Source organism: Semicossyphus pulcher, unplaced genomic scaffold (genome assembly GCF_022749685.1).
Source record: "Semicossyphus pulcher isolate SPU_LCO1_2020_fin unplaced genomic scaffold, fSemPul1.0.p SCAF_24, whole genome shotgun sequence".
In the NCBI taxonomy this organism is placed as follows: Eukaryota; Metazoa; Chordata; class Actinopteri; order Labriformes; family Labridae; genus Semicossyphus; species Semicossyphus pulcher.
This window is the reverse complement of record NW_027211698.1, coordinates 9,527,539-9,539,557: the sequence shown is the minus strand read 5'-3', so window position 1 is coordinate 9,539,557 and position 12,019 is coordinate 9,527,539. Positions and strand designations below refer to the sequence as shown.

The 12,019-nt window shown below is 43.4% G+C and overlaps 1 protein-coding gene across 4 annotated transcripts in view; it reads right to left on the bottom strand.

Moving 5' to 3' along the window:
• The window catches only part of dmd (dystrophin), a 195,945-nt gene that overhangs the window by 74,925 nt on the left and 109,001 nt on the right, over positions 1-12,019 (bottom strand). For all 4 annotated transcript variants that reach the window (XM_069675656.1, XM_069675655.1, XM_069675657.1 and 1 more), the window contains exons 44-54: positions 9,353-9,528; positions 8,153-8,300; positions 7,692-7,817; positions 6,158-6,307; positions 5,980-6,078; positions 5,504-5,603; positions 3,576-3,745; positions 3,378-3,495; positions 1,732-1,943; positions 1,323-1,477; positions 138-324 (exon numbers count right to left, since the gene is read on the bottom strand). In XM_069675656.1, the coding sequence (XP_069531757.1) occupies positions 138-324; positions 1,323-1,477; positions 1,732-1,943; positions 3,378-3,495; positions 3,576-3,745; positions 5,504-5,603; positions 5,980-6,078; positions 6,158-6,307; positions 7,692-7,817; positions 8,153-8,300; positions 9,353-9,528 (1,641 nt within the window). The remainder of the gene's footprint in view (positions 1-137; positions 325-1,322; positions 1,478-1,731; positions 1,944-3,377; positions 3,496-3,575; positions 3,746-5,503; positions 5,604-5,979; positions 6,079-6,157; positions 6,308-7,691; positions 7,818-8,152; positions 8,301-9,352; positions 9,529-12,019) is intronic.

Genomic DNA, 12,019 nt, shown 5'->3' with positions numbered 1-12,019 from the left:
ACACACACACAGTACGAGGAAATGCCTCTTTAATAGGTCAGACATAAAAGAGGAAAGGAGCCTACAGGGGTTTTCTACTACTTCACCACCACCTCCAAATCTCCATCATAACCTCCGTGACCGTGTACGTATCCTACCTTCCACTGCGCGAGCAGGTTCCTGGCTGCCGGCTGCTCCTGCAGTCGCTCCTTGTTGGTGGCGTCGATCAGAACGTTGCACGTGGTCTCGGCCTCCGTCAGCCAGTTGAGGAACTTCTCCAGGTCGAGGTAGAACTGCTGAAGCAGCTTCATGGCCGCCTCCAGAGCCGCCTCTCTGTCTGAAACGCTGCAGCCAAATACAAGATATATGTCACCACAGAAAAAAGGCTGTTATGTGGAGGTTACTTGGTTTATAACATTCATCAATTTCACTAAAAAAACGGGGGTGACAGAAAATCTAATGCATCGTCACCACAGATTTCGCCAGCTGCTCTTCTGTTAGAATTTTGGAACCGGTAGTATTAAATATTAATTGGCTGTTACTATAGTTACTATGGGTGTCTTTAAATAAACTAGGACTAAAATGTTAAGGATAATAACTTGTGGCTGGTAGTGCAGTGGTTAGCGCTGTTGCCTCACAGCTTGAAGCTTCCTATTTCGAATCCCGGTTTGGCATAATTAGGCCTTCCTCTGTGGAGTTTGCATGTTCTCCCTGTACATGCAGTTCCCTCCTGGTACTCCGGCTTCCTCCCACAGTCCAGAGACATGCTCATTAGGTTCATTGGCACTCTAAATTGCCTGTAGGTGTGAATGTATCAGCCCTGTGATTGACTGGCGACCAGTCCAGGGTGTATCCCCGCCTCTCACCCAATGATAGCTGGGATAGGCTCCAGCCTCCCATGCGACCCTGAACAGGATAGGTGGTATAGATAATTAAGGGACGGATGGATAATGACGAAAAACAACATCTGTTGTCTTAATTGTTGTTCATTTCTATGGCAAACAAATGACACAATGATTGGGTTGGATAAGCTAAGACTTCAAAATCTTAAAGACAGACTGTTACTAATTGTGTTTAAAGATATATAAAAGAACATCATCCGCATAATAATGAGTGTAAGTTCTATTTGAGGCTAGATAGTTCATGTAAAGAGAAAAAAAAAGTGGGCCGAGTTAAGAACCTTGGGGCACTCCATTCAGTCCAATAATGCATTATGAACTGAGCTCCTTCACTGAGTTCCACACACTCCATTCATAAGCAATCAGTGCTTCAGATGGGCACGAAGAACAGTGTGAAAGTGTTTTTCTCTTGTGCTCAAAGAGGTTGTAGAATCGTGTAATTACCGCTTGCTGATGTGTGTCCAGGTGGCCACCATGTTGTTGTTGACCTGGCTGACCTTGTGCGTATCGTCGTTGGCGTACAGCGTGAGCAGTTTGTCGGCCAGTGCGTTGGTTTGGTCCACCTGGCCCTGCCACTGCTGGAGCTCCCTTAAAAAGAGCTGAGGAGGGAAAGCAGGAGAAAAGAAAGGACGTTGATAGGCGTTGAAGCGATTGTAAAATGGGATGATTCACTCTCAGTCTAAATGTCGTTTGACTCATCACCAGTAGAAAAAATGTCATATTTTTACCCATCTGTTTATGAATCTCACATGCTGCATGATACAATGATGTGTGTGTTAAACTATAAGTAATGCAAGAGCTAATTTATACACGGGGATATTCATGCAGCCAGTTGGTGGACGTCCAGCCCAACCTTCAGTTCAGCGTTTTGCCTCTTCAGAGCTTCGACGGTGTACGTGATCTCCTGCCAGGACTCCAACCTCTCACTGGCCTGCTTGATGAGGTGATCCACTCCCTTCCTGGCGTCCAGCCAATCAATGGAGTCCTGCAGCATGTTGTGGAGCTGCTTCGTCCTGTCGGAGAGTTTGGTCTGAGAGTCTTCCCAGTGAGTCTGAAGCCGGTCGACTACGAAGACAGAAAGAAAAACACAACAAAACTGCATGTGTCTCTTTTTTGTGTTTCAACAAAGGTATTTCTGGGGGTTTATTTCCAGCGGCAGGACATGTGTGTGTATGTGGGTGTTGATGGTAATAAAGGAACGTGTCCCCTGTGCAACAGCCTGACTCATTAATGTGTTTTTAATAGTTTTTGGACAACAATAGAGCTCTATGGCACAGAGGAAGAAGATAAATAAGGCTCTGAGACACTCACAATGCCTGTTAGTACGATGCATTCACTGTTCGTTTGGCTACACGTGAGGGATTTGTTAACGAGAAGAAAAATAAAGACATATAGATCTGTAAAGAATAAGGGAAGAACAGAATGATACAAACTGCGACAGAGGAAAATGTAACACCTGGGAAAAAGAAATCAGCAACACACACACACACACGGGGGGGGGGGAGCCAGAGAGTGACAACTTCTTTTGTACTTAAGATTAATAATTAAAAAGACGCATTAGGCTAAAAAGATCTTTTACTGAAGCTATTCACTCAGCATAAAACAAGACAAAGCAGCAACAACTTGCTCAGTTAACCTGTTAGTTTCAACCTGCTTCCACCTGTGCTGCATTGTATGTAGGCTATGCATATTTTGCTGCACCCTTTAAGTAGGGCAAGAGCTGCCATCTGACATATGTAAATAGAATGCAGGTAAGGGCTGGTGTACTACAGGTCGCATTTAGTGGCACCTTGTTTGACTGATCATTTGTGGGTAGATTTGTCTTATTGCTGCAGAGAGCATTAACATATAAAATGCTCTGCTTGAAATAATACATTGTGTCTGATATGTTTAACCACCTTGTAAAAACCCTCCCGAGGCATCTCCTCCTTCCCCCTCATGAAAAATTCCCAAATCTGCATAGTCCCCGCCTACTTGTCTTTGACTCCGCCCATCGAACTCAGAGAGCTGAATGCTTGTTTTAATGTTTCTATTTTGCTACGTTAGCTTCTGTACGCTACACGATTGCAAGTGGTAATACTATAGGGGTAATACAGCCATACATGTTCAAACCGATAGGACAGGGTCGCATACAAGTGGTCGAATCAGAATGTATTTTATGTAGCGCTCTCTAACTTGTCACAACGTTACCGTTAGAAACGCAATGGTGCGACTACATTATCAGTCAGCTAGTAATGTATTGCTAGCTAAAAATGTTGTAATTAGTAGTAGCACGTTAACGTTAGCAGTCAGTAGTGAGTTTGCAAAAATTACGATGACGGTTACAGCTGGCTCGCACATTGCCAAAGTGGTTGCACATAATGATATGCATAGCGTCACCCCGTCCATTAACGGGATTGGCTCCTTAGGTTTGTGACATCACAAACCCTGCCAGTCTTTTACCATTGTTCACATGGCATTATTGCGGTTAATCTGTGTGTATGTGAGGGTGTAACATACTGCGCTCAGTGATTGCATTGCGGGTGTCCTGGTTGCTGGTTTTGTTCTTCAGGTTCTGCGCTGCTGTGACCTGTCTCTCCAGGAGGGGGCGCCTCTGGTCCAGCTCCTGCAGAGACGCCTGAAAAACAAACACACGAATAAATTAAGTGCTCGTAACAGTTTGTTTGTGGTGCTGTAAATCTAGTTCTAGGTCCTGACCTTCAAAATGCCGATGTTTTCATTGATGTCCTCCAGGTCGGCCACCACCACGTGCTTGTTCTGCACCATGTTATCCAGCATGGTCAGCCAGTCGGTGAGCTCGGCCCAGGACTTGTTGAACTGGGCCAGCGCTGCGGATTCAGGCTGGGAACTTCCTGTCAGGGTTTCATCTGGGACACACAAACACAAAATGTTTGAACCACTTAATTGTGTCCAGTTATAGACCGTGCCTCTCCATTGTTGATACTTGTGTGCTCGGAGAATTCAACCCCGAACAAAACATGATCTGCAAGTCCATGTCTAACTTCATCTTCCAGGACGAGATGCTCATAAAGTGTTTATAAAAATGCATCACGTTTTCATGCTTTTAATATTTCAAAGTAAAAGTCACAAATAGGTCTGCAGAGTTTATCTTTATGATCCCTGAAGCTCATAAGTTAAACTTATTCATTATTAAATCCTATATTGACGTTTTTTATGAGAGAAGTTTTGCGAGTAGCCTGCAGGCATTTAATATAATGAGTCTCTGCACTAACATTAGACACCTGGCATATATTTAGTGTCTGCTATAATTTGATGGCAGACAGCAGGGTTTTCATATATTCTGACTTTATTAATATCCAGAGTGATTCTGCACTCTTCACTAATGCAGTAGGCAAAGCAAGGAACTGTCATAAATGCTAACTTTCATGCTAGCTTCTTCAATGCTTGTAGCCTTTGAAAGGGAAGGCTTCCAGAAAGAGCTATCTTTGTATAAGCTCAGTTAGCGTTATCAATGCTACTAGCTAATGATTATTAGCAAACTGGAGCTGACAGAAGACTATGTAAGTGTGGCTTGTAGTTGTTAACATTTTGGAAATGTGAGGATGATTGTGACAAAATTATTTACCTCTATACAGTTATTTTACCAGTTCAACAGGTCTCTTTAAAGAGGGGGTATTACGCTGTTTCACATTTTAAGACATATATATAATGTTACAATGTTTGATGTTCAGACTAAATGTGAAGTTTCAAATCTGTAGGTAAAAGTATGTTGGAGTAATCCCCAGGCTTCTCAGCTCAGAAGAAGCAGGCTTGTAGGGGCGGGGCTTCTTAAAGAGACAGAGCTGAATGAGAAAAATTAGCTTTTTTAACTGTAAATTATGCTAAGCTACTCCACAGGTATCACAGAGTGAAATATGAAGCTTGCATAATACCCCCCTTTAAGGCGTAATAGTCACATTGTCTATTCATTAGCTATCATGACATTGTGGCCTTAAGTTTTCAACCCTCTGTTACATGTCCTGTGTCGTCCATAAAGGGGAAATCTGTCTTCAACTCAGCTCTAAAGTGTCGAGATACTTTCCAGTGAGTGAGTATTGTGATGACGCCAGAAAAAAACATCTAGAATTATAAATAACCTGTTACAAATGAGGGATTTTGTAACTTTAAAGGGGGGGTATTATGCTAATTTAAAGCTTCATATTTCCCTCTGTGATACCTGTGGAGTAGCTTAGCATAATTTACAGCTAAAAATACTCCTCATTGCAGGCCCTCATTCAGCCTCTGCCTGAAAGGACTCTGTCAGCTCTGTCCCTTTAAGAAACCCCGCCCCTACAAGCCCACTTTCTTCTGATTGGCCAGCTCTTTAAAGCCTGGTGATGTCACAAAGTGCAGTGTGTAGAAAAAACTGTGTAAAACCTGCTGTTCACAGCAGCCTGGGGATTACTCCAACATACTTTCACCTACAGATTTGAAACACCCACGTTTAGTCTGGACATCCAACATTGTAACATTATATATATGTCTTAAAATGTGAAACAGCATGCTACCCCCTCTTTAACTGGTAGAAAATGTGTTATTTTCTTAATATCACTTAAACTAATGAATAAAATATGGATTGTTTAAAGAAAATATTTAAACACAGTCTGAATTAAATGAATACTTACTGGCTTTCTTGGCCACTAGCAGAGCAGCCATCCTCTCCTTATGCTGCCGCACCAGCTCCAGGATCACAATCCAGTCTTCTCTCAGCTTGACGTATTTCACCTGTCACACACACACACACAGCGTGAGGCAGTGTTTTTATTTTGACACGGCAAGTGGGGATCCCGGAAATCTCAGTAGAACCGGCTTCGTCGTGTTTGATCTGACGTTTATCGATGAAGCACATAATGTGGATGTTATGAGATGTTTGAACTTGTGGGTGAGATGAAAGAGGAAATACGCACATACATCACTGGAGCCTAATTAACACTGAAAACATATCATCCCTTTTTAATTACAAAAAGACATTTGAGCAGTTGATCAAATTGATTTAGGAGTGTGAAGAAACAAGCAACAAGATGCTTAATGAAACAACAGTTGCTGCAACAATGCTGTTGCTTCCTTTGTGTTAGTAAATCATTAAATAAGGTTTCCTCACTTTGTCAGGCTGGCTGGGCGGACTCTCCTTGTACAGCTGATCTGCTCGCTCCAAAACAAACTCCACCTCTGGCTGCTTCGCTTGCACTTCCTCAATGAGCTGGAGAAACAAACACATGCAGCATAAACGCTTCTACATGGTACAGGTATTTATGTACGGGTGTCTGTGTGTGTCTTACCCTGGGTGGAGGCTCTTCGGGGCTCTGCTCCAGCTTGGCTCTGGTGTTCACCGCCCAGCCTGACAGGCCGTCCAGCTGACCCTGAAGCTTCTCCAGCTCCCTCAGGAGACCCTCGATCTCCAGCTGACGCTCGGGCAGATCCCTGGACACCTAAACAAAACAAAGGGATGGGATTTATTCAGGAACACTTTAAAGTTTTTAGAGTTTTTACACCGACTGTTTGAAGACGTTGATGAAACGTTTATACTTAATATTCATCGCACATTGACATTGGCAATTTTCAAGTCACATAGCGGCTAAAATGATTGGATAAGTGAGCAGTGCATCAACAAAATGTGTTTTTGCCTGCATGGGTAGATAACATTCAATCCCAGCACTCATCACCATGGAATACCTAAGTCTCCTAAGGGTGTGATTTTCCATCAGGTATGAATGAACCACATCAGCATTCAGGAGTCGTTCTGCCTTTGTCGTCAGAGCCGCACAGCCAAACCTCCTCGTTAACATCACACAGCCAATAAAGCACTGCTGGAGAAATTACGTCTTTGTGTCGACCGGGATTTAACCCGCCGCTGCAAAATGTTGCGTCACCCTTACATTGCTATAATAAATGTATATATTAAAGATAATTATAAATAAAAAAGGTTGAAATGAGGTCTTAGACCTGTGTTCAACCAAATTTCAACGTTGAAATCCCGGTGGGTGCTCACAGGGAGGACTCTCAATGGCTTGAATCTTTCAGGTTTAAAGTGGCAGATCTCAGTTTGTTCTCTTTGGCGGCACCTATGGCGATAAACGGTAACTGCAGGAGCACACATCCCAGATATCCAGACAGTGTGGTCCACGGTTGTAACTCTTGATTTTCCTCGCTTCCTCGTTTGTCTTCATCTGAGCGTCGAGTTTGTTTCTTTTTCTTTAGATTTTCACTTATTTTTGAAGTCGTATCTGTCGTCATCGATCTTTTTGTTTGTTTGTTCAGCCATAGTAGATTACTGTTTATTCGCAACGCATGCAGAGAGTGGAAAAGCAGCCGCTTAGCTCCGCCTACCCTCTCTGGCAGACCAACCACTGCTGGCTGATGGAAAACGCGTCACTAACTGGGCGCTGCTTGGGATTTGTTACTTGAAAGACGCACCAGACAGCCAGCCTGTGAGACTGCAAATGCAAAGGCTTTCATCAAAAGGCGAAAGGTAAATGTTGCTGAACAGTCCCACTGGGAAGATGCAAGCTTATGTATACACATTGTAATGGTTTTGTGATAGCTGCTATGTTTATATCAGTGGGATAATACTGTAATTACTTGACTAAAAACAGACAGAGCTCTATTTTTATCCTCTCTGCACTCTCCTTTGTCTGCCTGGAGCCCCACCGCCAGTCATGACTGCTGTTTACCCCCATCAGCACAAAACATCAGGTTGTAGACGGCCTGATTTCATAGCCCGGTGTAGCTTTGTTTGGATGAGTGACCGTGAACGCCTGTTTACAAAACGCCGGCGTACTGTTAGCTCGAGCGCTCACAGTGGTAGCCGCTGACCTGAGCCCAGCGAGCGTTGATGATCCTGATGTCTTTTTGTCTGTCGGCGGGAAGCGTTGTCTGTTTTTGTCTGGAGTTCAGATCATCCATCGCCGCCCTCTTGGCAGGAAGCTCCTCCACACGTGCCTGAGATACACACATGCATGCAGGGTGGATTTAATAAGAGATCACTGAAGCAGCTCTATGTAGGACACAAACAATAGAGTGTGTTCAAGGTTGAATTTCAGAATGAAACATTATAGCATCTCATTCAAGCCCATAATACTCTCTAAACTAAATTAAACAAACCCACACACTCGCATGTAATCACATGCAAATGTTGTTTCAAAGCTGAGTGTAATCATAAAGAACTGGATCTCATTTACACTGATCGCAGCTAAATGTAATTACACGCCCACACAGGTACACAAACACACGCACGCACACAGCATTGCAACGGCTGCGTTCAGACTTGATGCTACCTGGACTTTGCCCAGAGTGTCTCTGATGTGCTGCGGCTCTGCAGGCTGCAGGGGGATGGCCAGGACGCCCTCCGCTCTGTCCAGCCAGCCCAGCATGGAGCCCATGTCCTCCTGCAGAGCGGCGGCCGCTGTACGCGCCTCTGACGACCTGCAAGAGGAGGGGGGGATGGTATCTTGGATTAGACACCAAATATATTCAAACATACGATTCAATAAAGGAGGAAGTCCGAACTCTAATTGTGACACCTGAGAGCACTGGAGCGAGAGAATGAGCCGTGGATTAAGAAAGTGTTCAGTGAAAATGTGCATGTAGCTCACTTAAAAAGTACTCATAGTAAAAGTTACTTAGTTACTTTCCCTCCCCGCTGATCTTTATAAGAAACACATGTTGCCATGGTTACCTTACACATGCATATGCAAATGACATAAAATGAATCTTTGTTGCTTTCAAACCTGGGCCCTGTGTTTACATGTTTTGCTGTCAAAATGTGTTTAACCAGAACCAGCAGCTCTCTTCACAGCCACCAGACTCCATTGACAAAAACAGCGATTTTACTTCGCAGAACACGGGAGCTGCTGATGGTCTACCGCTGCCTCTATTTGTTTGTGTTATTGTGTCGTGTTTTAAAGGGTTCGTTCGGTTCTGAACTAACGTGTGTTACGACGTGTAACGAGGCAGAGGTAGACGAGCGAGTCCCATGTTCTGTGAGGTAAAATGACTTTTTTTGCAAATGGAGTCTGGTGGCTTTAAAGAGAGCGATCCAACGGCTGCTTCTGGTGAAACAAACAACTTCTTTCAGTCTGTGTCAAAGGTGGCGTTTCCTCTGAACTCTCTTCTGTCCCGTTCATGGCTCACTCACGTAATGCAGCCCAGCTCTCCTTCGCTTCGGACTCGGTAATAATTCGATTCGATCTGATTGGCCTGTTTTTGACGCGATGCATTTGATTGGCGTCTGGTCAAAGTCAGTTTTCCTTTCTAGCTCGCAGTATCCGTTTATAAATATTTTACTCAGTAATGGATGGATGTACAAATGTAGCGAATCACTTTACTTCATTTTAAACATACTTACGTAAAAAGTTAAATTCCTGTCTTACACGAAAAAGCGACGTGAGCACTTGTAACTCATTACTCCCACCTCTGGCGTTCAGGGGCATTTGAAAGAAAGACAAACATGGATTATCCGTCTATCACACACACACCTCCTCTTGCGCTCGTTGAGCTGCTGGCAGACGTTCGCCCAGCGAGTGTTGAGTAATTTGAGCTGCGTTCGGAGCCGCAAGGCGTCGTCTGGCGTGCTCAGCTGGCTGATGTCCTCTCCTGCAGAATTCACTCGGCCCATCACCACCTCCTCCAGAGGTATGGCCTCCGTCAGGTCCTGCGCACACACACACAAAGGTGGGGGGATTAGCTTGTTTAATCAGTTAGTTTGAGGAGGCAAAAGTTGATTTAAAGGGATACACGAGCATTCAGGGTTGCGGCAAGTCAACAGAAAGTTAATGTAGGTCAAAGCAGCGTCCCCACAAGTGCTTTAATACCACTCAAGCCAATATGTCTGAGTGCCTGTGTGTGTGTACGCTGTGGCCAAAGATTGGGCGCGGTTCAGGTGGCAGCTTGTGATCGGAGGTAGCAGATGGTCCTCATGGTTTCATACAAACCCACGCACAAACACACACACTTGAGTGGCACTTGGACACTGCTCCCCTGTCTGTGCAGGTGGACACTGAAAGCTGATCACAGCAGCTCAAAGTGGACCGGGCATGTCTGGTGATGCAAACACACACACACACTTACCCACACACATAAGAGTGCTTCACATGCAAGGCTGAGTGAATCAGTTTAACCACAGCAACCGGAGCTAAGAGTCGACTCAGTCAAACATCTGTTGGAACATTGATACTGTAAGGAGTGATTCCTCGAACGCTGTTCGCCGTAATCTGAGTGAAGTAAACGCCCATTGTGCTACACTTTCTAATAATCCCTCCCTTTCAGATTTTGGGGTTGATGTAACATCGAAATGTCAAAATTGGTGACATAATAATCTTACATAAGAGCTAAAAAAGGAAAGAGTTCTGTTTGTATCGAGGCTGCTCTGTCAGAGTTTCCCTCTTGACGGCTGCCATCTGTGTGCCAGCGTGTGTGTTGGTTTCAGATGAAGCTCATGTAACTCATGTGAGGTCATACCAGGATGTCATGTAAAGATATATCAGGTGATTTTCCATTATCTATCATTGGGCGAGAGGCCGGGTACACCCTGGGCTGATTGCCAGTCAATCACAGGGCTGACACGTACACACAGACAACCTTTCACGCTCACACCTACGGGGAATTTGGAGTCACCACTGAACCTAACGAGCATGTCTTTGGGCTGTGGGAGGAAGCCAGAGTACCCAGAGGGAACCCACTCAAGATCTCATACATAGTTATTTGTATGTAAAGTGTACTTTCATTAATGTCAGCTTTTAATGTGTAGTTGAGCTTGTTACGTGTTAGATAACAGACTGATATAATCCCAGAAACAGTTTAGTGGTGGAATCAAAGTATAAAACCACGAGGGATGCAACTCATTATCGATTTCTGCACAGGTTAGGATCTTGATTTATTATATGGCATGAAGAATATCAGAACATACGGTGACGGCTACTCATTCCTTACTTTGCCTGACCAACAGTGCAAAAGCCCAAAATATCCAAGACAAATAAAAGCACTAAATCCTCATACTGACAGTCCCATTAGCTGCAGCTTTACACTGTGTACTGTGCAAAAATAGTATGATTACATGCTTGATATACTAGCATGTATATTGAGCATGTTAGCATGCATATATGCTGAGCATGTTAGCGTGCATATATGTTGAGCATGCTAGCATGCATGTACATTGAGCATGTAAGCATGCATGTACTGTATATTGAGCATGTATGTATATTGAGCATGTTAGCAAGCGTGTATATTGAGCATGTTAGCATGTGTGTATATTGAACGTGTTAGCATGCATGTACATTGAGCATGTTAGCATGCATGTATATTGAGCATGTTAGCATGCGTGTATATAGAACATGTTAGCATGCATGTATGTTCAACATGTTAGCATGCATGTATATTGAGCATGTTAGCATGCATGTATGTTGAGCATGTTAGCATGCATGTATATTGAGCATGTTAGCATGCATGTATGTTCAACATGTTAGCATGCATGTATATTGAGCATGTTAGCATGCATGTATGTTCAACATGTTAGCATGCATGTATATTGAGCATGTTAGCATGCATGTATGTTGACCATGTTAGCATGCATATATGTTGACCATGTTAGCATGCATGTATATTGAGCATGTTAGCATGCATGTATGTTAAACATGTTAGCACGCATGTACATTGAGCATGTTAGCATGCATGTATGTTCAACATGTTAGCATGCATGTATATTGAGCATGTTAGCATGCATATATGTTGACCATGTTAGCATGCATGTATATTGAGCATGTTAGCATGCATGTATGTTGAGCATGTTAGCATGCGTGTATGTTGAGCATGTTAGCATGCGTGTATGTTCAACATGTTAGCATGCATGTATGTTCAACATGTTAGCATGCATGTATATTGAGCATGTTAGCATGCATGTATGTTCAACATGTTAGCATGCATGTATATTGAGCATGTTAGCATGCATATTGAGCATGTTAGCTTGCACGTACGTTGAGCATTAATCAAACCTCCTTGTGCAATTTCCTCCTTTTTATTTTTATATTTCTGCCTTGTATATATTATGTCTAAGATGTAAATATTTAGCTCTACATGTGCATTTTTATTTTTTAGTACTGCTTCTTTTATTTTGTTATAAATTTATATGTCTTTTATATGTATTACCC